The sequence below is a fragment of the Vulpes lagopus genome, chromosome 24, assembly GCF_018345385.1.
Source record: "Vulpes lagopus strain Blue_001 chromosome 24, ASM1834538v1, whole genome shotgun sequence".
Taxonomy (NCBI): domain Eukaryota; kingdom Metazoa; phylum Chordata; class Mammalia; order Carnivora; family Canidae; genus Vulpes; species Vulpes lagopus.
In genome coordinates, this window is record NC_054847.1 from 45,718,948 (window position 1) to 45,746,570 (window position 27,623).

The following is a 27,623-nucleotide window of genomic DNA, read 5'->3' on the forward strand; positions in this document are numbered from 1 at the left end:
TAAAGTAAAACCCAACCAGTGCAAAAAGAGTGAGCACACCTGCTGTCTTCAAACACAGAAATCCCATCTCTTAGCCAGAGCAGTACTTGCTTCCTCCACTGTGTCCCCCAGCTCTTTGCCCCCTCTCCTTCTGGGAGGGGGGCACTGATGGCCTCCTGTGACAGTATTACACACCTTGTAGTATGAATCCTTGAAGGTGAGGCTTTGTAAGATACCAAAATCCAAGGAGAAAGTAGAATCCAGCAAACAGCAATAACAAAAACCAGTGATTGAATTTGAAAAGCATGCCTTTCCATATAGAAAAATACCGGGGCACCTGGGGGGCTCAGTGGTTGAGCATCTGCCTTTGGCTCAGGTCATGACCCCAGGGTCCTGGTATTGAGTCTGTGCATCAGGCTCCCTGCAGGGAGCCTGCTTCTCCCTCTGCCTATGTCTCTGGCTCTCTCTCTGTGTCTCTCATGAATAAATAATTAAATCTTTTTTAAAAAAGAAAAGTACCAGGTGTAGCACAATATATGAATATTTACATATACTACATAAAAATACTATGTGATGCTAATATCAAGTTAAAATTTCATGCTAAATTATACTTATTAGAACATCTATTTTGACTACTTTGAATTGGATCTGTAGCTCATGTGCTACACATTTCTCTTAATTTACTTTATAAAGGGCCTTAACATAATTACATTTTAATGCCATTATTTAAAACTTCCATGGTCATCACAAAAGGAAGTAGGGAGTGTCTGAGTCAGAGGCTTTATATTTCAGAGTAATGCAAGGAACTCTTTCAGACTCACCCAACCAGCTGCTAACTTCCTCTATGAAGAGAGTAAGGTAAATATTTCTAAAGCCCACAACTTAAAGTCTGGCCAGACAATTTGAATGAGAGTAATGAGGGAGAGAGAGAGAGAGAGAGAGAGAGAGAGAGAGAGAGAGAGAGAACAATGGCTGTTTCTCTGTACCTGAGGGTCTGAACTCATCAAACAATATCAAAATCATTGCCTAGTCCTGCCCTCAGCTTCTCTATCTTATGGCTTGCCTATGGCTGACTTTATGTGGTGTCATGGGGAGAAGGGCAGGCACCCCTATGCAGGGGATCGGAGACAAGTAGAACACATCATATTCCATTCTAGAATAGGTAAAATAGCACTTGGGGAATTGTGTACAAATCTAGATTCTATATTTCCAGTGTTCTTATTTAAGAACAGATTGTAATTTTTAAATAAAGCATAGGAAAACCTAAGTTTTGAGATGAAAATTCAGCTTTAAAAATCACATAGCAATGTGTTCGTCTACTTAGGGGTTTGTCAAAATTTGAAACCAGGTTTTAAGAGAAATGGAAAGATTTGAAAATACTTCTGTAGAGAAGTAACTATTGATAGCATTACATTTGACTTCTATGATAAGAATAAAAATTAAGCATGCTCGATAGTAGTAACTCGTTTTTTTCCCCAATATGTTTATTTAATTCAGTAAACACAGGTTTTTTTTCTTCAATAATGTACCATGAAATAGGATTATTTTTCCTTGTACAGACAAAATAACCCTTGGATTAGGTAATATTTTGATCAAACATTTAAGGCACATAATTTATCAATCAGGTGTAGTATGCTTAGGTCCATAAAATATCATTATGATTTCATGTTTTTAAAATTTTTTTTTTGTCTCTAGCTTTTCCCATGCTTTATTTCAAAATTATTTTTCTTGCCTTTTGTTAGTCTTTAAAAAAAGATTTAGTGAGAACGTATGTATTCTTTTGTTTTGACATAAAAAAATGTTGACTCTAGGAAGGAAGGGGTAAAACATTTCTTAAATTTAAATAGACCAGAAGTAAACAAATAAGCTTTGGGTTCCTGTGGGGTATTAGATCCTCAAGTCAGACATTTGGTATTTAAAAACCTTCATGAATCTTTGTTAATTTGTGTTAACTTGCAAATCATAAATTACATATCTGTATTTTAAACTAAGATATTTGTGTAAAGAATGTAAGAATATAGTATGTTTTTAGTGGGATGAAAAAATTAATCTGAAACCAAGTTCTTTCCTGATTTGAAAAGAACCTTCCTTCATTGCTATGTCTGGACAATGGCATGCTTGATGGTATCATACTGATGCCTTCTGTGGCTTAATATAATTTATTTTCCTTTTCCATTTTGTTTAGTTATTTAACTGGGACGCAAATTATTGGATACTTGTGCATGGCTTGTTTGAACTTAATTTATTTCTGTTGGTACTTGTTTATTATTTTTTTTTAAGTTGCAATAAAAAGTAATTAGAGGAGAAAGGAAAATCACAGTTTTGGTATTAATGCTAATATTTATTAATCTGTCACCTGATGGAAACTTAGGAACATAAAAAAAGTAACATCTTTTTAAAAAATTTAAAAAAAATTTTGTATATTTTTTTTATTGGAGTTCAATTTGGCACCTTTAAAATACTGTTTATCTATTTGCCAGTGGGATTTAGATTTTATATCAAAAGAGAAAGAAAGAATCTTGCTTTCATTCTGGGAACTGGAGTACACCAGCATAGAGAAAGATAAAAACAATTATGTGAAGTGGAACATACTATTTGGTATTTTTTTCAAAGTGCATAAACATGCCTGTACAGGAATATTAAAGACTTATGATATAGTACAGTTTATCATTTTAAAAGTCATTGCTTAAGAATTTATACGGTCTAGGAAAGTTTCAGATCATTTTTTTTGTTTGTCTAGTATGGTTTCTCTGCCATAAAATTTATCTAACTCATAAAAATGTGTACTCAGTTACTTCAATGAACAAATTCCTGTGTAGTTTCTCTTTTCTTCAGTACAATGATAGCTTTGTGAAAAGTTACCAAGATGATTAAAAAATTAGAACATGAACATTTGTAGTTATTACATAGAAAATGATTGAAGGAATGATTTTTAAAAACATGAAAGGGCTCCCCCTTTGCCCAGAGGGTAAAATAGTAGGACATACTTTTTCTTAAATTTTTTTTTCAAGATTTACTTATTTATTTTAGAGTGAGAGGATAGAGGGAGAGAGAGAGAGGCTGTGGGATGGGTGGGACAGAGGGAGAGGGAGAGAGAGTCCCAAGCAGACTCTGTGCTGAGTATAGAGCCCAGTACAGGGCTCGATCCCACAACCCTGCGACCACAACCTGAGCCAAAACCAAGAGTAGGACGTTTAACCCATTGTGCCACCCAGGCGCCTCAGTAAGAGATACTTTTGTAAAGCACCAAGAATTGGGACTTGGCCAAAGAAAAGTACATTGAAATTTTGTACTTTGGGATATGATACTAACCAAGTAACTTCCAGACTACACTGGGCCACACAGGTGGATCCCCAGAGAGGGTCATTTTTAAATTTTGCAGGTCTTAAAGATTCAAATTACATTGAATATAGTATATCAAATATATCAAATAAATTATATAGAATATATGAAATAAACTCACAATCTTTCATGAGGCATAATTTTCATTGTAAATATTTGGAAATGATTATTAAAATTTTGCTTTTAAAGTTACTTTCCCAAGAGTGATTAATTTCATTTACTATGCTTTTCAGCAAACAATATGAAGTCTTAGAAACTGTTTGAAGACAGAGAATGTAGCATACAATTTCTCTCTAAAATTAAGAAACTTCTTATGAGTACAAAATTTAATATAAAAGTCATTAATGTTTCAATTTAAATATATTTACTTCCATATTCACTAATTTCAATTGTTTCATTTAAAAACATTTTCTTAGAAGCAATACTTATTTTTCCAATGAAGAATGTGATTTTGAACCCCTGGAAAGTTTGGAGGCCTTGTCCCTGACATATCACTCGCTGTATAAAGCTGCCTTCCATCTTTCATCCTGTGTCTTCTCCTTTTTCTGGTTCCTTCTCTCCTTTACTAGAAGGGGCTTCTCCTGTTCTCCAATCACAGCAGCCACTACTCATCCCTCTAGTTTTCATGGACTTGATATGAAATCATTAAATTTCCTGGATAATTATTAATAAACCGTAGATGTTCTTTCTTGGACTAAAGAGGGTTTGGAGTGTGAATGATTTTTTCCACCCTGTATTTCTGGGGACATAACTGAAGAGCGGGACCTGTATGAAAGTAGATGAAATTGACCTTGCAAAACAGCATAATTTATGGCCTTGTGCCTCAGTGATGTTCTCAGGGCTTGGAATTCCAAAGGGAAGAATACAATTCCTCAGGAACACTCTGGAAATGTCCAATTTGTGGCCTTTTAGTAAGAACGAATTTATTATGAGTTAATAAAGAATATAGAGCAGTTTCATTCAATTCATTGACTGTCCACAATGAGTCAGGCATTATACTAGGATTGTTTCTCATTTGTTTTTAAGCTCAAGTTTCCATTTGATAAAATAAAAATTCAAAACTTATTTTGATGTCATTTGTAACTTTGAAAGGCATTAAGTTTTTGTGACTTCAACAAAATCAACACAATGGCGATTTTAGAATATTATTCTTTCAAGCCATGCATATCTCCCTCCTCTTGACTTTCTTGCTTTTCCGTACCTGCTCCCACCTCCGACTCCCAAATGCTTTGATGTTATGGTGTGGTCCTTTTACACCTGTAAGGGTGGAAGGACACACAGTTTTCTGTCCTGTAGGTTGATCATCTCACCTAATAAGATGCAATTTAGAAGCTTAGAGAAGTTAAAGACTTGACTCAGGTCACACAACTGTTACCAACAAGGTTGGGGTTAGGACTGGGTTCCATAAGGGTCCATGACTCTTAGAACCTGCCACACCATTAGGCATAATATCACAAAACATTCAAGAAAAATAATTTAGAGGATCCATATGAATTCATTCAGTCTGAGACAACCCCATCTTTGGTGTTGGGATCACTTGAGTATTGTGGAAAAAGTCTGCAAAGAAATGCCAAGGCGGATTGTTGAAGAATTTCATGCTGGTGGCAGCCCTCTATATTTCAGAAACATTATCAAGAATTTGAAGGCAGTCTCATTTTCATCCTGGATTGTAAATTTGCTGTTATACCTCAGGTTCTCCAGTAAGAGAGACTCTGTGTTGGAAAGTCCTGTGCATGTTTGTGATACGTAATATGGTTAATTACATTCTACATTTCAAAAAAGTTAGAAAATGGTGTGAAAATAATAGATACAGGATCAAAGACCCATAATATTTGAAGTTAGGACAGTCTTAAAAAGAGTTAAGGTATATGATTACTCTAAGCACATGTATGGCAGCTATTCTGGAGAGAAGGAAGGAAATTATGTGTTAAATCTCCAAATGTCAATATTTTTTAAAATTACAGATTTAGAAAGCAAGGACTATAGTCCTGTTAATAGACTGTCTAATGTTCTAATCTTTGTTTTAGTGCAAAGAGCACTTTTGCTCTATTTCAGCTTAGAAAGCTGGGGTGATTTGATCAATGGTAGAACCTAGGAATATGTCTGCTTAGGAGTTGAAAACAGAACTCTCAGATGCCTCTGATGATTGAAATGCCACATCAAGGAGAACTGGAAATATGTCCTGGATGTGAGTGGGAGAGCATAGGCAGAAACATAGAAACACTGAACGAAAGAGTATTGGTGTAAAACAAAATGAGTGTCTCATGATGCTGTTGGCAGAAGAGATAGTTTTAGTGTTGGTAACAAGGATACTGGACCAGGGGAAATTTTTCTTTTTGTTCTAAGTTATTTGACGGTTACATCCAAGACTGAAGAAATGAAGCTTCCAATATAAAAAGAAATGATTTTAAAAAACCATCATATCACCCAAAATGTCCTTGGAACTCATTCCATTTGTCTTTGTTCTCTAGGCGGCACTTCGTTCCACAATGGCCTCCCTTGCTGCAGCAAATGCAGAGTTTTGCTTCAATCTGTTCAGAGAGATGGATAACAATCAAGGAAGTGAAAATGTGTTCTTTTCTTCCCTGAGCATCTTCACTGCCCTGGCCCTGGTCCGTTTGGGCGCACGGGGTGATTGTGTTTCCCAGATTGATAAGGTCAGTCTCCATCATGCCACCACCCATGATTTCTGCAATTAATCGTTTAGGGCCAATTGTTTCCTACAAGAGCATATTCTACTGCAATGGTCCCATGTAAATGAAGACATCTCAATGAGTTCCCCTCTCCGGGTGTGAAGAAGTCTCACTGCTCGTAGCACTTGTTTTTGAGATGAGAGACAACAAGAACATACTCAGACCTGTCGCTTTGATTCTTTTCTTTAGTATAGTGGTTCTCGAAATGCATTTCCTAGACCAGCAGCATCAGCATCACCTGGAGAATTCATTAGAAATGCAGATGCTTGGGCCCCACCTGGGACCCACTGAATCAGAAACCATGGGGATGGAGCTCAGCAATCTGTAGTTTAATAAACTCCTCAGATGCACACTAAAGCTTGGGAAACCACTGCCTAATAAACAAATTAGTAGTCAAGTAGATAAGAAAGAAGAACAAGAAGATATCAATGAAGTCCCACTTTAAATATGAGTGACCTAGGTACCAAAGACATAATAGTACATTCCAGATAATAGCAGCCTGCCTGCACGGTTATCACATTGTCATCAACATCTTTAGAAAGTACTTTTTAACTAACCCATGTACACTACCCTGAACCATGCTGTGCAGGGAAGTGAAACAGTCATGGAATTGCAGTAGCTCAGTAGCAGGTGAGATGCTAGGCCTAGGCTGGTCTTTATCATCCCTTCCTGCCCACTGGTTCCCCCCATATTCTAGTTCATAAAAGAGAGCTAGGAGAAGATCGTCTGCGTTGCAACCTTTTACAACTAAGCACTTGTTGAAGATTGTTCGTGCAGGTACTTTAAGCTAGGGCGATTTGTTTCTCCCTCTGGATAGCTCAGTGAATATTTGTTGCTCGGGAAATAACCGCGGAGTCTCAGAATGCCATTTTTCCAAAAGCTGGAGTGATTCCCAGTCCCAGTATGTTGAGCACCTTTAATGAGCTGATAACTAACTGCTGAGGACTTCGTCAGTGTTAGGCTGTGGGATAGGTTCCATGGGTACCTTATTTGCTGCTCACAATAACACTGACAGTAGGTACTATTACCCGGATTTTGTGTGTTCCCATACCATCTTAGCTAGTAAGTGGCAGAGCTATGTTTCAAATTCAAGGTGATCTCCTAAGCCAGAGTCTCTAAACCTTGGCCCTACAGACATTTTAAGGCAGATAACTCTTTGTTGTGAGGGGCTTTTCTGTGCCCCGGAGAAGGTTTAGCAGCATCCCTGGCCTTTTCTCATTAGATACCACTAGTGTACCTCTGTCCTGTCGTGACAATCAACAGTGTCTCCAGGTATTGCCAGATGTCCCCCACGAAGTAGAATCAACCCACAACTGAGAACTATTTGCCTTAAAGCCGCCAAACTGAGATGCAGCCCCAAGTACATTATTGAAAGCCTCAGTTATTTTAAAATTGGGATTTTGATCAACAAATCTAAAGCCTTTGGGAAAGAAAAAACTTGGCAACTCATAAAAATCTATTCATTCATTAGTATAAATGCATAATGTTTTAGAACCTAGTAAGGCAACTTGATGTCATGGAAACAGATCATTGGCCTGCGAGTTAGAAAGTTAGATCCAAATTCTGATTTGGGAAAATTAGTTCACCCATGTGGGCCTCAGGATCCTTACCTGTAAACTGTGGGGGTTGCTTTGGTGGTATCCACCTAAGATAGTTTCCAGGTTGTTCCTGTTCCATATGTTAGACAAAGGTGGATCGGCTCCACACCTGTGACGAAACCCCACGCCTTTAACACAATAGAAGGCAGTTACTTATTGTTGTATGATTTCAGATTAGGAACATTCTCAGGCTATTGCCTGATTCATTTCTTGAGGTCTCCTTGCCCCCCAGCTGCCATGTGAACTCGGGTCAATAGCTCATGGGGGGTGGGTCACAGTGAATTCAAAGAGCCTTTCCTATCAGGGCCTGCTCTTTTTACGGTCACTGGTGGATTCCGTGCCTTCCCTGAGTTACTTCTCACAATCCTTGCTATTATGACTTCCTATAAGAAACATGTAAGAGGGGAAAAAATGGCAACTGTAGAGACCGAAACACTCATATAATTCATTTGTACAAATATTTAGTTGTCTGCAGTATTCCTTCTTGGAAATTGTTAGCCTTCCCCTACAGCCCCCCAATCCTGTCCCAGCTAGTTTTTCCTTGTAATACCTGGCACTTGAGGTGGTATATATATAAAAGAGAAATCTGGTATATATATAAAAGAGAAATCCAGCCTCAATCAATTTAGTTATAATTTATGGCATCCATCCATCTGTCTCTCTTAAGTGTTACCATGGATCAGTGGTCATTTTTGCTTTTGATGCTCAGATGGTCACAGTTGGGCCAGTAGAAATCTCTTTAAATTTGTCATTTTAAAATAATCCTTTCAGATGACTAAATCTTTGCTAACTGACAACATGGTGTTCTGGGCCTATCCTGAATTTTCTTGGCTCAAGACAGGCCAGGTTACCTACTTTCAGTGAAGCCCTGGTTCCTTTATTGGATAATAGTAGGATAATAGTATTGAAATCCAGAATTGGCACGCATGAGGTTCAGTGGAGTTAAAGTGACATACCAGCTACTTGCCATTTAAGTGAAAGAGAAGAAAAGTATATTTATTTATTTATGAGGTCCTGTGTTCAGGATCATATTTTTTCATTTAGCTCTAATATTACTTTACTTTATTATTTTGATATAATGTTTTTTATTTTATTTTATTTTTTTTATTTTTGGAGGAAAAACCAAGGCTTATTTATTTTTTTAAGACTGAAACACTAGGAATATATGTCACAGCCTTGAAACACCAAACATAGGCTCTATTATCATTTCAAGAAATAAGTTGGCAAAAAGATAGCAAGGTCCTTATCAAAATGATAAGGTGCTAGAGCTAGGGCAGGACCCCTACGTGATACAAAGGCCCCAGGCAAAAGTGGTATTTGGTAAGGGGTATGGCTTCCCATACCCAGTGTAGTGTCACCTCTCATGTTTTTGCAGGGTCTCCTAGCTGAAAGATGTAACGTGTATTTCAAGAAATGCATATCCACATCTTCTTGGCCAGAAACAGATATCTACAAGTAACTCTTCAAAGTTCAAAATTCTTATCCAAACTACCTTTCCCAACTCCACATCTTAAATCAACTTAATGCCCTTGTATAATAAAACAAAAACCAAGTAAAATAAAGACTAAGAAACCTTTTTCCCTTCTTCTAAATTAGTGACCTCAAGGGTTTTGTTTTATAGCTTATGGAAAATGATTTGGTGAACCTTCTGGTAAAACAGGGTTGGCAGCAAACAGAAACACCTCTGCTTACACTAATATAATGGTTTCTATTTTTATTTTTTTAAAGATTTTTATTATTTTTTTCATGAGACACACACAGAGAGAGGCAGAGACATAGGCAGAGGGAGAAGCAGGCTCCCTGCAGGAAGCCTGATGCGGGACTCTATCCCAGGACTCCAGGATCATGACCTGAGCCAAAGCAGATGCTCAACCACTGAGCCACCCAGGTGTCCTAGTCATGGTAGTTTTATTATTAAATGTCTAATAGCTCAGAATTTTTGAAAATATAAAAATATATATGTATCGCCTCAATATTGTACCAGTCCAGTTTACTAAAAGCCAATTAGGAATATCAGAAGAGACAACTAGATTATTATCAAAATAGAGTAAAATTAGAAATGATCAAAGAACGATAGTAAATATTTATACTTGTTGAAGCTTTTTTCAAAAACTTCACAAGAATGACTTCTGGGCATTCATATACTTTTTTATAGTATTGGTTTCACAAGAGTTAAACCAACTATAAACTTGGTTTCAAAAGAGCTAGTTCTGAAAAGACACCATTTTTGAGTCCTGACACTATACCATGATGTTTTATGTTTCTGGTACTTCTGAATTTTCCCAAATACCAGTCTATCCAATGCCAAGGCAAAATGAGAAAGGGGCCTGATATTTTTCATGCTCCACAATGGCATAGAACTTGGAGGCGGGGCGGGATGACATCTGGATGCCAAGGATGGTGTCTCAATGCCTGCAAAGACCCCACCAATGAATTTTAAATTGACTACTAATTTGTATATCAGATTTGCCTTGTTGCCTTTGCCTTATCTCTTACTCTACCTCAATATTAATTATTATTCTAGAGTAAGAGGATGTAGAAACTGAGGTAGGTTCCAATTCTCTGTGACCTATTAAGACTAATAGTGACACTCCTAGTCTACATACGATCTCATATGTCTTACTGAGCTGTTCCATTTCTTTCTAGCCAATAAGATGGTGCTGTCAGTTAGGGGTTTGAAGTCTTGAAGTTGATTGCTCCCACAGAGGCACTGATAGCAGCATTGACTTAATTAAATTCCCATACATGATTTCTTTACCCAGTGTCAAAGTGGTCTTTCACCCCTTCTCCCTACTTCCCTACTTCTACCTCCCACTAGCTTCAAATATGGCACACATGACCCTTAAAGAAAACCTACACCCTTCTACAGACAATCTTGGCTGTCTCTGTGTATCTGGGGGGCAGCGCACATTCAGATTGCTCCAGACAGTTGCATAAATGACTACCATATACGTAGCACGCTTTATCACTTCCTAGGAGAGAAGCTGTTTTGCATTTCAGAACCCGTGGATGTAAGGGCCTGGGGAAAGTCAGGTAAAGTGCAATAGAAAATTAAAGCTTGAGCAGAATAGCAATTATTAAAATAATAGGATTATGAGGGCCACGTTGGAAAAGGAAAAACCTAAAACTACCTAATTTCAGATAATCGCAGGATCTTCTTTATTTTTTCCTCAAATAGTCGCAGGATCTTAAATTACATCTCTCAAGTCCCAATTGGCTTCACATTTAGGACTTCCTAGATATTCAGTAACTACGTCTCCCTTTTATGTCTTGATGCCTACGTATATAGCCTTAATCTTGCCCACCACGTAGCTAAATAAAATTTCTTATTTGATTCTTTTTTGATCCTTGTCTAGGTTTAATCAGTGAGTAACTGTTAAATTGCTCCACCAGAATGAGCAAACCAAAATAACTATTAAGCACAATCCGTTTTGTAGCCATCGATTTATTACCTCTGCCAGCTTGTGGCACTTTCCCCAATGAATAATCTGTGTCCTAACCAAGTCAATAGGGGGGCTGCACTTGTCACGTGTGCCCTGTGTGCTTCCAAATATACACACAAACACAATCATTGACTATGAAGTCTCTTCCTTAACTTTATTTTGTGGGGTCCCTTACTGTCGAGCAGGACCTGCTAACTGCTTTCCTTGCTCTCCGTCTGCAGATGCTTCACTTCAACACAGCGTCAGGATGGGGAAGCTCTTCTAACACTCAGGTAAAGACAACATTGCAAAAAAAAATGTGAGACTAAATTTAGAGAAATTACCATCTCACCGATGTAGTTAATTATGCTTAGTGTCCTGTCAAAGCCAAGGACTATGTCTCACTCAGATTTCTAGTGTGGCATCTTAAGTACGAATTTTGATAATTTACTTGTTAATTATTAATTTACCAATATTTGTGTGTGTGTTGGTCAGATTTTGGCAGATTTTGCTTTTATCCTTTGATATTCACAGCCAATTTATATTGGTAAAATGAACTATTTAGTATACATACAAGGCAAATTCATTATCTGCTGTTAATAATTTTGTTCTAAGGTTAATTATTTTGGTAAAATTTTTAATTAATGTTGATTACAGGTACTATTATGAGAAAGGGCCAGAAATTGTAAATATAGGTAGCATTGCTGCTTTTACAAGCATCATAATTTTTCAATTCTTTTCTGGTATAATATACATGTTTTATTTCTTGTGTAAGTAAGAGTGCAGTTATATTTGCAGTCCTGTAATACGTTTTTATGAATCTTTTTAATAACAGCCAGGACTTCAATCTCAACTGAAAAGAGTCCTCTCTGATATAAACGCATCCCATAGGTATTACGAGCTCAGCATTGTCAATGGTCTTTTTGCAGAAAAAGTGTTTGACTTTCATAAGGTAAGTGTGGCCTCCCGCATCACAGGTGATTTCCTCTCTGGACACTAGTCTCATTCAATCCATTGTCTGCAAAGGGACTTGTGTCTTTCTAGGGAGCCTTATAATGGAGATTTTTCTTTTCTTATAGCTGCTAATGATGTTCCCAGATGTCTTCGAAATTTCATCACTCTGTTTTCAGAGTGCAGTTCACTTGAGCCAAGTGATCCCCATACTCAGGGTCAGCAGACTGCGAGGCTCCAAACCCCAAGACACCCTGTCCTCTGGCGGTGATGCGGAGCTGTAACCGGGTGGGAGGAGCAAGCAACCCATTTAGGGTTGTCTGTGGGCAGCAGAGGAAACAGCTTTTCCTCTGAGCTTCGTGTCTCCTGGGATGGCTGTGGATCCCCAGGGCTGAGTCCCCCTCCTCTGTTCTCAGCCATGCTTTCATCTGTCCTGCCAACAGTAACGTTGCAGTGAGATCACTGACCCAAGGGCCCCTTGTGTGGGACTTAGGATAAGGCCAGGCAGCAGCAGAGAAGTGGGCAGAAGGCAGAGGATCGGTTCACTCGAGGTCAGCAGGCGAGTTTTCATGTTACTCTGTGGTGTCTGTGTTATCAATGCATTCACCACCCAAAGACCAGTGCGACCCAGACCACACCCTACACGCCACTGGGCTCAACCCACGCTTTAGAGCCACCATCGCTGGGGCGACCAGGCAGGTTAGTACTATTGAAGCAGATGCAAGGGCCATGATTTTCTGGGCGTGCTTCTGCTCCCTTTGACTTCCCCACTTGTCAGACGACCACAGAGCTTTGCTTCATGACATCTCTGGGCTGATCTCCACTTGCCTCTTGGCCAGCTGTCTGTGTTCCACCCAGCCATTATTGTCTCTCCAGTCACCCACACGGATTCTCTGCCTTCCTACACCACTCCCAAGCCCTTTGGCAGCTGGCCAAGTCTGAAGCATGAGGCCACTTTGTGCTTTAATCTTTCCAAAGGAATCCTACCGAAGCTTTACAGGGGCCACCCTCTGTGTTCAGCTGCACATTTTGTGCCTCTTTTCCCACACATGCTGCAGAGTCCCTGAGGGACTGCTAGCTCTTTTAGCCTGGAGGTTGATGTGTATGTCATGTTACTATTTATAGCACATTTCCATGTTCCTTTATCTGGCACTCATTGTGTGCACCCAGCACGGTGAAGGTGACATCCGATCACCAACATGGGAAACAGACACTGCCATTTCTACCGTCCCAAACCTTTATAAACACAGTTAGTTACTCTAAAAACTACTTTGCATTGAAAATGTAACTATTGTCAACTTTCGGTTGTCAGACCAGTGCAAAGATAGATCATCTCCCAGGTATTTTTCCTTTTGTTGTGTAATAGTTTTTTACTCATATTTGAGTGTGGATGAGTCCAATAGAATTGCAGAAGATAATAATAATGTATGAATTGTCTTTACAAAAAGTGTGTAGGAGACCCAACCACCATCTCTGTTACCTTCTCCCTCTTCCCCAAATCTGTGCTACATCTGTCTTGGTTGGCCGGACCTCTGTGAATGCCATTCCTGCCCCGCAGCTCTGCCATCATTTCGGGTAACTGAAGGTTACCCCAGGGACGCTGAAGAGGACACCCAGCTGTGAGCACAGTCACAGTGCTCCCAGTGACCCTCCCTCTATACCACTACAGTAACAAATGCCCAAGCCACACCCTGAAACTCATCAACGCCCAGAACTGTTGCACTTCTGAAATCTACAACTGGAGTTGCCCGACAGTGGCCACATCATTCCATGCTTCTCGTTCTTTCGTTATTTCAGCCCCACCCTACCTGTTCTTCAGCTGCAGCGAGTTATGCAATTTTTTTTGATCGCTCTGTCGTCTCTCAACGTATCAGCTCTCTCTTTCCCCCAGCAAAGCCCCATCCGGATTAGTCCCATGACTTCCCCCAGCAGCCGTTCCTTGGCTACCCACTACCCGACACTTGTGCTGTGTGTGTGTCTGTGTGTGGTCACCAGCATGATGCCACGGGCTCCCAGCCCCGCTAGGTGTTCTCAGTGCTGCCCAGCAGTCAGCTGGGTGCTCAGTAATATCTTTCTCTCATTCCTCCCAACACTTATGAAAGCTCTTCTGCCTCTCTCAGTTTCCCAACAAACCCTTGTGGCCACCATCAGTTTCAACTAGTTCTGTGCCATGAGCTCTAGATCTCTGATGCATTAGATCCATCCAGTTGGTCCTGGGACAGGAGAAGGGCCCAAGGCTGTAGGAGCCCAGGTGAGGACCAGGAGCCATGGGATTTGGTGGAAATGTCCCTGGGTTTTCTTCAGCACACATCCTGTCTCCCCTGGTCATCAGAATTACGACAGCAGCAGGGCGTCAACCATGGCCTTCCGGTGTGTGGGTGGATGTCTGGGTCATCTGGGATAGCCCGAGACCTCAGGGTGACACCCCTGTGCTGCTCTGGGCTCCACGGGTGACTAGCCAGCGGAAGGGACCACCTGCACACTCACTGCTGTCTGCCTGGCCAAGATCAAACACTTGACTCGGTCCTAATTTTACAATCATTTATCGTCTTCACCTCAAAAATAGACTTTCCATACTTGGCACAAGCACCTTTAAATTTCAAACTTCTTTTTTTTAAAAAAAATATTTTATTTATTTATTAATGAGAGAGAGAGAGAGAGAGAGCAGCAGAGACACAAGCAGAGGGAGAAGCAGGCTCCATGCAGGGAGCTTGACATGGGATTCGATCCCTGGTCTCCAGGATCAGGCCCCAGGCTGTAGGCAGGGCTAAACCCCTGAGCCACCTGGGCTGGCCCCCCCCCCTTTTTAAAATAGGAATTTACTTTAGTACTTAAGTGAAAATACATGTTGTAACATACAAAGGATAAATATTTTAGTTCTGGATAGGCAATTTGATCTTAAAATTAATGGAAGAATTTTCAAGAGACACAGTGTGGCTCTTTCTTAATGATGAACATATGATAGAAGTCCGTGGAACAGACTGTATATAGAGAAAAACCTAGACTTGTGTTGTTTTGTATTCCAGCTTCTCTTCTATAGGTAGAAGCACATTCACCACAGAATAATGTATTTTCTTATTTAAGCAATAAATTCCCATCTCCACTTGTCTTCTACTTGACAAAGAAAACAGAGACCATCATGGGTGATCCATATCCCGACTCACACCCGGCTCCCTTTCCTCTTTCCCTACATTTTCAGAGGGAACACTGTTTAATGGATAATTTTTCCATTTCTTCTTGCCACCTCACTCCCCACCCAAGTTTCTTGTTGATATGTTTCCGTCAGTATTTTTCCTGAACTTCCGTCACTCTACTGTCTTCGCATATAAATGTGCTCCAGAGACAAATCTTCTAAATTTTTCTCTTCTTCTTTTTCTTTTAAAGTTACCCCATGATTCTCTTCCCATTTTTGTGTTTCTCAGTCTGACAATCTAAACTTGAAAAATCAAATTTCTTCAGAGTGGTAAATCTAGGCAGAATCCATTTTTTTTCCCACCCTCTCTCACTGCTCTAGCTATTGCACACTAGCTTCTACCTTCTACCTTCTCCTGAAGCTGCTCTTACCAAGGTGACTGATGGCTTCCAATGGACACCAAGCTATGGGCACCTCACAGTTTTGGTCTTACCTGCCTCTTTAGTATTCAACACTATTGGAGCTCCCTGAAACTTTCCCCTCTCATAGTTTCTATGGCATTGATTTCTCCTGATTTTCTACCTTCTTCTTCATCTCGTTTTCCTTTGTTTATCTTTATTCCTTCGCTTATCTCTGAAATAGTGGTGTCCTTTAGGGTTCTGCTATGAGACTTCTAACACTTTGAGTCTACTCTTTTATCCGGGAAGAGGTGATCAACTTGAAAGTGTGTAGTTCCTTGACTCTGTCCTCCATACCTCCACAGTTCTCTGTGGCTGTATGATGAATCATTCCTCACCCTGAGTGCTATGCTCATCTCTCTACCTGCCTACTACAAGTCCTCAGGGTCTATGGATTCTTCAGCACACCATCTCTCCTGTCCCCACATATTCTCCTACCCATGGGTTCTCTTTCAGTGAATGACTTACCAAGTATTTTGATCAACTTTGACTTTTCCTTTTCCTGGAGCTTCACAGTGCATCAGTGAAGAAGACCTAAGAGGTTTTCCTTCTACTTTCAAAAGAAAAGTTATTTTGAAATAATTTCTTTTTTTTAAAGATTTTATTTATTTATTCATGAGAGACACACAGAGAGGAGAGGCAGAGACAGAGGCAGAGGGAGAAGCAGGCTCCATGCAGGGACACCGAAGTGGGACTTGATCCCAGATCCCGGGATCACACTCTGAGCAAAAGGCAGATGCTCAGTCACTGAGTCACCCAGGCATCCTTGAAATAATTTCAAACTCACATAGAAGTTTCAAGTATTGTAGAAAGAACATTCCCCGCCTGAACCATTTGAGATGCTTTATCATATTTGAATAGTTTCATGTAATTCCTACAAAAAATGATATTCTTCTACATAATCACGGTACGACCATCAAGATCAGGAAGTTAACAATTTATGTTAGTATCAGCTTATCTTTAAATCCTTTTGAGTTTTACCAGTCAGCCCAACATCATCCCCTCATAGCAAAGGATTTAGTCAGAGTCATGCACTATATTCTGTTGTTGACTCACTTTTAGTCTTAGTCTCCTTCAATTTGGAACATTTCATAGCCTGTTTTGACTTTCATGATCTCGACACTTTTGATGATATTCACAGTGTCCAGTTTTAGGCCAGGTATATTTTAGAATGCCCTTCAGTGTGGGTTTGTTTGGTGTTTCTTCATAATTAGAGTTCCATTTTTCCCCAGTTTGACTGAAATATGATTGATATGTAATATTGTATAAGTTTAAAGCGTATGGCATGTTGATTTGATACATTTATATATTGTGCAAGGATTATTGCCATAACATTAGCTAACACTTGCACCAGATTTGATGGAAACATCCAGTGTTTTGTTTTATTGTGTTATCCCTATTGCACACCAACAGGATTCTGATTTATCCCATTGCTTGTCCTGCCATCTTTGATTATGTGATTACACAGATATCTGCTGGGTTTCACTGTTGTGAAGTTCCTCCTTTTCCCCTGTTAAGTATTTTGTAGGGAACTGCTTTCAGGCTGTGTAAATATCTCATTCTTGAGAAAACGTATTTACTTATTTGTTTGTTTATTTATAGCAATATGGACCCATGGTATCTTTTGTTTTAGCCAAAAGGTTATAATCCATCATATTATTTTCATGCTTAAATTATTTCTTCTATTGGCATCTGTGTTTTTTTTTTGATAGGCCCCCTTCATTTGAGCACTCTCTGGCACCATGAGATGTTCCAATCTCATCTTCTTTTTCTGTTTTAGTCCTAGAATCAGCCATTTCTCCAGGAGCCCTAGTTCTTTTTAAGGAAGATACATGCATATATTAAATGCGTGTTCATCTCTTTACTTGTATCTAATGAAACTCATGAGTTCCTATTGGTATCTCCAATTTCCATTAATACACCACAGGGTTCATTTTTTTTGTTTTTTGTCTTCCTATGTTTATCTCCCTTCTCTAATAGTGAGAAGTCTGGCTGACATTATTCTTATATATTTACTTGTTTGATCCACCTCCTTCTGTGTAACCAATCCCCTATCACTGATGCTGTTGCCCCTCCCAGTGTGAAAACACCTTCTTCATCCCATGAGAGATCTGCCCCTCCATGTTAGGCTGTTTCTCCACGAGAATACTTCCTCCCTCCACTTAGTCCCCCACACCCCATGGTGAGCTGCCTACCACAGAGATGTCACTCTCACTTTTTTGTGCTTTGACACCCCACATGGATGCCCATCTCACACTATTTAAGATCTAATATCTGCATAAGGACTCCCCTCCTCAGGGATGCCTCAGGACACTGCCTGAACTTGAATTCCAGGGCTGGGCTTCCCTGACAAGGCAATGTGTTCTTCATCTGGTTTGGCCACTAAAACTTTGTGCTGAATGGCTCCTCACTGTGATGGGGCTATGCCATCCAGCCCTGCCACAGTGGTCCTCCCCATCCTGAGATGTATACCTACCTAGATTCGCCCCTCCTTATGGCTTTGAGTCTGAATGGTTCAAGAAGGAAATGGAAGGGTAGGGGATAAGAAAAGAGCTAGTTCCACCTGCTAGTGCATTTCTAACATTTTTCTTGTCTTCCCCATGACCCTGGAAATTGCTAGTGCCTCGGTTCAGGACCTCCTTACATCCTTCAGGATAAACTATAAGGACACTTTAACAAGTCCTTCTATTTCCAATCAGTTTTATTTTCTGTGCTGATTTCAGAGTCCCCTTTATGAAACATACATTTAAATATTATTCCTCTGTTTAAATGCTTTAAATAACTTACTCTAAAATAAAATGAAAGCTCCTTGTCAAGGGCAACAAGACACTCTCGCTCTTCCTCTGCCCTGGCTCCATTTCCACCTTCTACACATGTTTCCATCAGCACAAATTCCTGTTGGTCTTCTGAGTGTGCAAAGATCCTCTTACTCCTCTGAAGGTACTATTGCTTGGAGTGCTCACCTTTTCTGCTTGTTCTCATCAACTTGACTTCTTTTCTTCTTCTTTTTTTTCTTTCTTTCAAGTGCAGGCAAAGTCCAGGGGCTTGAGCTTCCTTTTTTAAGTACAAGAAGTAGCCTGAAAGCCTTCTTAATGTTTTCAGTAGGAAGGGGGTGACAAGAGCAAGAAAGATAAGCGAAGACACTGTTGAAGTATTTATAGTGAGAAAGCAGTGGTAAAGCCAAGGGAGTGGTCTTTAGATGTAATCCTAATCAGCCTCCCCCTAATAAACATAAGTTCAAATAGCATGCTTGCTGTGCAAATTCAGTTTCAGGTTCTCCAGCTCCTGTCTTAGCCATGTTTTCATATTTCTAGCCATATTTCCTCATTTTTGAGTGAGGAATGAGTCTTTGAGTTAGATGGTGGAAATGAAGAGATGAGTTCAAAAACAGATTTCTTATATGCTTAGTTGATGGTGATTTATGACTATAAGAACTGTGTATTACTTATAGAACTGTAATTATTTATATTTATAGGACTATATTGAGTGTGCTGAAAAGTTATACAATGCCAAAGTGGAACGAGTTGACTTTACAAATGATGTAGAAGATACCAGATATAAAATTAATAAATGGGTTGAAAATGAGACACATGGTGAGTGCGACCCTATTTTTCTATAAGATTTGTCAGTGATATGTGAATACTAACAATAGTCAAGTTTAAAGCTGGAAGTTTTGGGGCACCTAGGTGGCTCAGTCTGTCAAGTGTCTGTCTTTGGCTCAGGTCATGGTCCCAGGGTCCTGGCATAGAGCCGCAAGTCCTACTCCCTGCTCAGGGGGGCGCCTGCTTCCCTCTCTCTCTCTGCCCCTCCCCACCTGCTCCTGTTCTCTTCCACTTGCTGTCTTTTTATCTAAATAAATAGATAAAGAATCTTTAAAAAATACAGCTGGAAGTCTTTTGTAAGATATACAAGGAACAGTTCCTCCTAATCCAAAGTAATAGTTGCTGTTATTGAATATTGCTCGAGCACTGTTGGTGGGAAGACACATTGGTGCAGCCACCATGGAAAACAGTATGGAGGTTCTTCAGAAAATTAAAAACAGAATTATCAATATGCTCCAGGAATTCCACTACTGGATATTTATCCAAAGAAAATGAAAACATTTATTTGAAAAAATATATATATGCCTGTGGCTATTGCCCCATTATTTCCAGTAGCCAAGATGTAGAAGCAACCCATATGTTTATTAGTAGATTAGTGGATAAAGAAGATATATATATCTTGATATATATATCAAGATATAGATAGATAGATAGATAGATAGATAGATAGATAGAAAGGAATATTACTAAGCCATAAAAAGAATGAAATCTTACCATTTGCAGCAACATGGACAGACCTAGAAGGTATAATGCTAAGTGAAATAAGACAGAGAAACACAGATATTATGATTTCATTCATATGTGGAATTTAAGAAACAAAACAAAGAAAAAAAAGATACAAACAAAAAACTGACTTAAATGCAGAGAAAACAGGTGGTTGTTATCAAAGGGGAGGTGGGGGGGAGATGAAATAGGTGAAGGGGATTAAGAGTACATTTACTTCGATGACCACTGAGTAATGTATGGAACTGTTGGATCATTATGTTGTACACCTAAAACTAATATGATAGTGTATGTTAACTGTACTTCAACTAAAAAAAAATAGAGTGGCAGTTATCAGGGTCTGGGGGCTGGTGCATGAAGGAGAGAGTTGTCCGATGCATTTAGAGTTTCAGTTTTTCGAGATGAAATAAATTCTGAAGGTGTGATGCACAGCAAGGCATATATAGTTAATACAACTGACCTGTTAAGATGGTAAATATGATGCTATATGTTTTTTAATCACATTGAAAAATGGGAAGCAAAAATTCCTCACAATTTTAGCACCTCAGTAAATCACGGTTTCCTTTTCCCATTTTCTTTTTAATTTATTTTTATTTATTTATGATAGACATAGAGAGAGAGAGATAGAGAGAGAGAGAGAGAGAGAGAGAGGCAGAGGAGAGGGAGAAGCAGGCTCCATGCCGGGAGCCCGACGCAGGACTCCAGGATCGCGCCCTGGGCCAAAGGCAGGCGTGAAACCACTGAGCCACCCAGGGATCCTCCCTTTTCCCATTTTTTATTCTAGTCCTTGGCCTCATGCGCATAAGTTGACCTAGTTATGTTTGTAGCCTATGTTCACATCTATGTCTAGATTTTTTTTCTTCATACTCTATTTCCCACATTTTTACAGACTACTTTGCAATTTTCATGACCATCTAATTGCATAGAACAAGTATGAAATAAAGAATGTAAACATATCCTCAGTAGCTTTTTATATATATTATATGGTGGAATGATTTGGGATATATTGGTTAAATAAAATATATTATTAAATAAAAAATAATTGCTTTCATATTTGTCCACAATGTGGTTCTGAGTATCTTAATAATCTGCATGCTTTATACTTTTCAGAAATCTTATCTATTATATTATCTCATTGGATTGGGAAACAATCCTATGAAACAAATATTGACTTCATTATGACCATTTTATCCATTAGTGACAAGCTGAAATAATTTACCCAGTTATCCTCAATATCTTATACCTGTGTAGTGAACAAAGACTAGAAGACTATAGAACATTATTTTCAGTGACCACAACATAATGTTTCATTATAATGATCAATCCAGTATCTCGCTGTTTTTTTCTTAAGGAAGTTTATTGAACTTATGACATCCTACTATATGTGAAATATATTTTTATATCATTGCTTCTTCTAAAAGATGCATAGTTTATCTTTCATTTTAAAAGCCTCTTCATTTATCAAAATAATATTTGTGGCAAAGGTAGTACCTTTCAGAAAAAAATACATTGCTTTATTGGTAAGTGTCTTTCATAAATCTAAAAACTGATTTCCAGTTGATGTTCTGGTTGAGTCAAAACAAATATGGTATTTTATAATCAACTGATTATAAGCCTGGTCATTTCTTTACTTAAGGCTTGATCCGGATTTATACTCAGAACAATATACCTGTATTTGCTGAGTCTGGTTCTGTATCAAAAATATGAAACATGTGACTTGCATTCTTAAAAGGTAAACATTCAACATACTACAACTGGGAACAAGAATACAGTGTCTCAATTTCCTTTTGTTCATTCATCATTACCTCAGTAGGGGATTACTTTGACCATTAGCCACCACAAGTTTCAAATACACTATTCACAAACTAACACTGTGCCATTGCTTTTCCCAATAACTGAATGGAATTCTATTTAGTGTGTATTCTTTAAGGGTATCAGATTGATAACACCTTTTTCCATCTGGACCAGTTATTTATTTCTCTTCTTTCTTTTTTTCACGCAAATATATCTTAAAATTATTCTTAGTTTGATAAGCATTTGTTCTCAATACTCATTTGGGGGAACACTTCAAAATGCTGCCAACATACCAACAAACCCACCCAGGTCTTATCACCCCTTCCCCATCCTCCACACATACCAGGGCAGTCCTTTTGAAAGAGAAATCTGACCCATCATGACAGTGTTCTTTTTTATCTTATAATGAATCCTGAATAATCATTTTCCATTGCTTTCAGGATAATCCAAAGTTACCACCAGACATGTAGGCTCTTCATTATTTGGTCACTGAATGTAACCTTTCCAACCACTACTTTCCCTAATACATCAGAATGAGTTAGGATTTTCCCAAATACTCTATGCTCTTCCAGGCTTCCGTGTGTTTAAATAGACAGCCTCTACTATATGCAGCTTCTCTCTGCCTCCCCTTGGCCCTCAGCTCCAGCAGAAGGTCAAATCAGAGATGGGAGCCCTTAATCTGTACTCCCACAGCACCCTGAGCACATGGCTGCAGTACCAGTGTGTATGGCTCTGTTTGGTTGTTGCCTCCCCTGTGCTGGACCGTGAACCCAATGAGGACAAGGACGGCGCCTTTCATGGTTATGATTCAAGTATCAAGAGTAGGTTTGACATCCAGCAAAAATCTTAATGTAGAATGAAAGAAGTAATTAGCCCAACAGAATGGAGTTAAATTATATTTGGAGGGCTGTGATCTCATTGGGGCAGTAAAGGTAGTTTGGTGCTTACCAGCAAGGAGGGCCCTTGGGGAATTGTCTTTCTGGGTTGGAATCCTTTTGCCGTAACTTTCTTGTTGTATGATGTTGTATAAATTATTCCATCTCTCTGTGTTCCATCTTCTTCAACAGGAAGTGAAAACAATAATAGTGCCTGCCTCATAGAGATTTTGTGAGGATTAAACCAAATATTGTACATAAAGTGTTCAGAGAGTACTGGATGGAGTGATTGTTCATAGATTATTACTAATATCATTGTTACTATTAGAATTATGTCATAAGGAAAATATCATGTTCAGCTTGTCTTTTTTTTTTTTTTAAATTACATTAATGGGGTGCCTGGGTGGCTTAGACAATGGAGCATCTGCTTGTTGATTTTGGCTCAGGTTGTGATCTCAGAGTGGTGAGATCCATGCTCAGTGAGGAGTCTGTTTGAGATTCTCTTTCCCTCTGCCTCTACCCCTCCCTCTGCTCTGCCTCTCTCTCAAATAAATAAGTCTAAAAATATAAAAAATAAAAATTACATTAAAAATTAACATTTTTTTCTCCATTTATTTTTCCAAAGGTAAAATCAGGAATGTCTTTCAAGAAGATGGCATAAGCTCCTCTGCTGTAATGGTGCTGGTGAATGCCGTGTACTTCAAAGGCAAGTGGGAGTTGGCCTTCAGCAAGAATGAAACCTTAAATTGTCATTTCAAATCTCCCAAGGTATGGAAATATTTTTAAGAAGTTTTTTTTTTGCCAATAGTATTCCTTTGCAGAAATTATGGTATTTATATAGACAAATGAAGGATTCCTCATTTCTTTACTTATTTCTTCTACTGCTTACCAGTGCTTTATGGTGAATTGCTTATAATACAACCTATTTTCCTGATAATGCAGTTTATGGTACATGACTGGAGATGTCCCATAAGTCAATATTTCTTAAAATACATTCAAATTTGAGAAAAGTAATAAAGTATGGATTCATTTAAAAATATTCTAATATTTGGATGCCTATGTCATCAAGTTGAAAATATGACAAAAGTGTGCTTTTAGTTTTTTGTAATTCTAACTGTGGGGTGGATAGTTCCAGTCATTTAATATCAATGATTTTCCCTAGGCAAAGCAAGGATGTGTGTCCTTTTACAAAGGAAGAAGTTATGTTTAGTAAAGTTACACATTTCTGAGTGTCAGTCTTAACCAACTTTTATAAAACATATATTCTTGTGTGTGTGTGTGTGTGTGTGTGTTTCCCAATTTTTACACAATAATCTTATAGTAGAAACATCAAAGGCTTTGGAGTCAAGTTAACTCAAGCACTATAGACCTTCTTATCCTCACAAATGAGGCGATTCCACTAATTGATCTCAAAAGTTTCTTTCAATCGCTCAGCCTTTTGAGGCAGAGAAACTCAGGTTAGCTTTTAAAATTAGTTTTATTTATTGAAATATTCTTCCTGCATTTTTCCACATCAAAAATTTGAGACATAGGAGTACTGAGAGCTGGTGAAAATAAAAGATCACTGAATGAGTGATAAATATTACTATGAATACTCTAGATATTTTTCTTTCATCAAAAGTAAAATACAGACAGTACTATCCAAATCACACAATTTAAGAATGAAGTCTTATAAAAATAAAAAAAAAACTATGGTGGTCATTTTAAATTATAGTGGCATTTAATGATTATTCATTACTTATTATATAAACATTTTCAGGTAAAACACTAAGTGCGAAGCAGTGTACCAAGTGCTAGGTATATTAACTCATGCAATCTTTTCAACAGTTCTATGCAGTAGAGATTAGTTTTACCCTCATTATACTGGTGAAGAAATAGAGGCACAGAGAAGTGAAGTAACTTGCCGAAAGTTACACAGCTGGGAGTTTTAAACTCAGGCAGTTAATCTCAAAGTCTGAGCTGTGAAACACTGCTTGGCAGCAGGTCAGGAAAAATCTACAGGAACAACCAAAAATTGAAGCATCATTTTCATTGTATAAATGAAATAAGGAGGGCTTATAAAAGTTTTTTTGCGACTTGACTTTCAGTGTCCTGGGAAAGCAGTCTCCATGATGCATCAAGAACGGAAGTTCAATTTGTCTGTCATTAGAGACCCACCCATGCAGGTTCTTGAGCTCAAGTATCATGGTGGCATAAGCATGTACATAATGCTGCCTGAGAATGACCTATCCCAAGTAAGTTGCTACTACCACTTTCACCACTGGGGAATTAGAAGATTTTTAGGATGTTATTGATTGTGTTTTTATGCATCCACTTAAAAATTTCAGGTTGTAAGAATTCTTGCATTACGATTTTCATTTAGTTTCATTGTAATTGTGTTTTTTGACATGAACAGCAAGAGGAATGTCATAACGTTGCTATGATAAATCCAAAGTAACAATATTAAATATTGGTACTCATATTAGGTCAATAATTCGTTTGAGGGACGCCTGGGTGGCTCAGTGGTTGAGTGTCTACTTTCGGCTCAGGGCAGGATCTGGGGTTCCTGGGATTGAGTCCCTCATCGGGCTCCTCACAGGGAGCCTGCTTCTCCCTCTGCCTATGTCTCTGCCTCTTTCTCTGTGTCTCTCATGAATAAATAAAATCTTAAAAAAATAATTCACTTGATAATCTTTATCACAATTAGATTTTGATTCCTAATAATCTACAGTAGTAGAAAAAGTAGCCCATATAAAACAAACAGCAGATAACTCAAAAGATAAATTTGTTCTTTTACTCATTGTCTACTTTTTTCTTTCCCATGATAGATTTTCCTAAAGATGTTTGGGTCAGTTTAGTATAAATCTATATTCCTACATTATCCTACAGACCTATATTACTCTATGTAACTAAATAATGGGGATTTGGCTTTATGGTGAGTTAAATGAGGAAAAATTCGAATTCAGAATGAGAAATTGTTATAGATTAACTATAAACTGGATCACTTACATGCATAAAATTTAAATTAGACAAAATTTGATTATATAAATTTAGATCCTTGATAAGGATAGTTCTAAAAAGCTCTTTAGGATTCTAGTGAGACTGAATTTGAGAACAGATTATCTACCTATAAGATTTGTAAATAATGTGCATGAAAAATCTTCCCTGTATAAGTCTGGACTAGTCTCTCTAATCAATTGTCAGTATTCAGGAGTTGGTGAGCTCCATTTGTGAATTGTTTGGGCAGCAGTGGTGCTGGAGAGAGAGCCATGGGCTCCTAGCTGTGTAACTGAGGTGCCCAGCCATGCAATTCAGCACATTTCCTTACAGTGTCTTGAGCTTCAGTTGTTGCATGTGTTGAGTAGGAGAGTTGACTTGGACCCAAGCCCCCTAGAAGGTGTAGGTAATTATACTGGAAGGTACAGATCACCTAAATAAACCCTGGAGTCTAGACCTCTGGGCTCCTTGCCTTGGGCCCCTTGGGGTTCCATTGGCTATTCCTGCAAGCTATGTAAACATTACCATTTCTTATTACTTTCATGATGGAAAATGGTCAAGGAATACTGGCTTAAATGACCACTGAGCTCCTTTCTCCCCCTGATGATCCTTGCTACCCTAATTCCTTCACCTGCCCACTGTTCCACTTTGGCTATATTTGTTCACATGCAGACTAGAACAGAAATGCCTCAAAATACAAGTAAGCCACACCTTGTCATAGCAGAGCGAATTAAACATGATTTGTTAAAGAGTGCTTGAACTGTGTTAATAATTTCCCATTTTCAGACTCCCCCGAACCCATTGACATTCTTACACGCAAATATCCAGGAGAGGATAATTACAGAAAACCATCTATCTTTGTGGTTGGTGTTTTATCTGTCTCTTAAGCGTATGGTTCTGAATTGCCTTTTCGATATTCCTGCAGATTGAAAACAGGCTGACCTTTCGGAATCTAATGGAGTGGACCAATCCAAGAAAAATGAGCTCTCAGTATGTTGAGGTGTTTCTTCCTCAATTCAAGATAGAGAAGAATTATGAAATCAAACACCATTTAAGAGCCCTGGGGCTGAAAGACATCTTTGATGAATCCAGAGCTGATCTGTCTGGTATAGCTGCAGGAGGCCGTCTATATGTGTCCAAAATGGTGCACAAGTCCTACATAGAGGTCACTGAGGAGGGTACAGAGGCCACTGCTGCTACAGGAAGTAACATCGTAGAAAAGCAGCTCCCAGAGTCCAGGGTGTTCAGAGCGGATCACCCATTCCTTTTCATCATCAGGAAGAATGACATCATCTTGTTTAGTGGCAAAGTCTCTTGCCCTTGAAAATCCAGTTGGTTTCTATTATAGCAGTCCTTCCCACGTCAAGGAGCCACCACAGGAGAATAGATTTGAATGTAATGGAAGCACGTGGTATTTCCTTTGTGTTTACTTTCTTCTCATATTGATCAGTGGATGACTTGGAAACTTGACCCTTTATGGACACCTGGTTGGTGGTCCTGACCCTGCTTGAACCTTTCTACTACCATGTGCCTCACTCATCTCTAAGTTCTTTCTCTTTCTGCCCCAACTCATTCCTACCACCTTGCCGCCTTCCCCTCCCCCGCCCCTATAGCCCCTTGGACCCAGAGCTGGGCATCATGTCTGGGAACAGCTGGTGATGACAAAGCAGCCCTAAAGATTTGTCAGAATCTCTATAGTTATCCTGGTTACTCAGTTTCATCATAGATGAGTTTGGAAGGAAGCCCAGCTGCTGGATGTAGGTGTGAGGAATATTCTTTCCCTGCTGACCTAGGAAGACATTAGAAAGCTTCCTTTCACACACCTGATTTGAGATCAGTGTTGAATTTAGATGCCAAAAAATATAGATTTGGGTTTGGGGGACAACTAAAATATTTCATTAATAATTTCAAGTTCATGTCTTTCCATCTTTCCTTGATAGAGACTTTTTTTCCCCTTGGTAGAGACTTAACATGTACATAGTTTTTCAAATATTATGTATCTTTGAACTACTGCCATTTGTTATTTATGGTATATATTTCATAAGCTGTGTGGTTTGTTCTCTGTTTATCAGAATAA

The 27,623-nt window shown here is 38.8% G+C and overlaps 1 protein-coding gene across 1 annotated transcript; it reads left to right on the plus strand.

Annotated features, from left to right (window-relative positions):
- The first annotated feature begins 5,810 nt into the window (after positions 1-5,810).
- SERPINB7 (serpin family B member 7) lies at positions 5,811-27,580 on the plus strand. Its single transcript, XM_041739865.1, has 7 exons — positions 5,811-5,978; positions 11,277-11,327; positions 11,870-11,986; positions 19,052-19,169; positions 23,196-23,338; positions 24,658-24,804; positions 26,472-27,580. Exons 1-7 carry the CDS (start codon positions 5,811-5,813, stop codon positions 26,868-26,870), a joined length of 1,143 nt encoding a protein of 380 aa, XP_041595799.1. The 3' UTR covers positions 26,871-27,580.
- Positions 27,581-27,623: the final 43 nt, after the last annotated feature.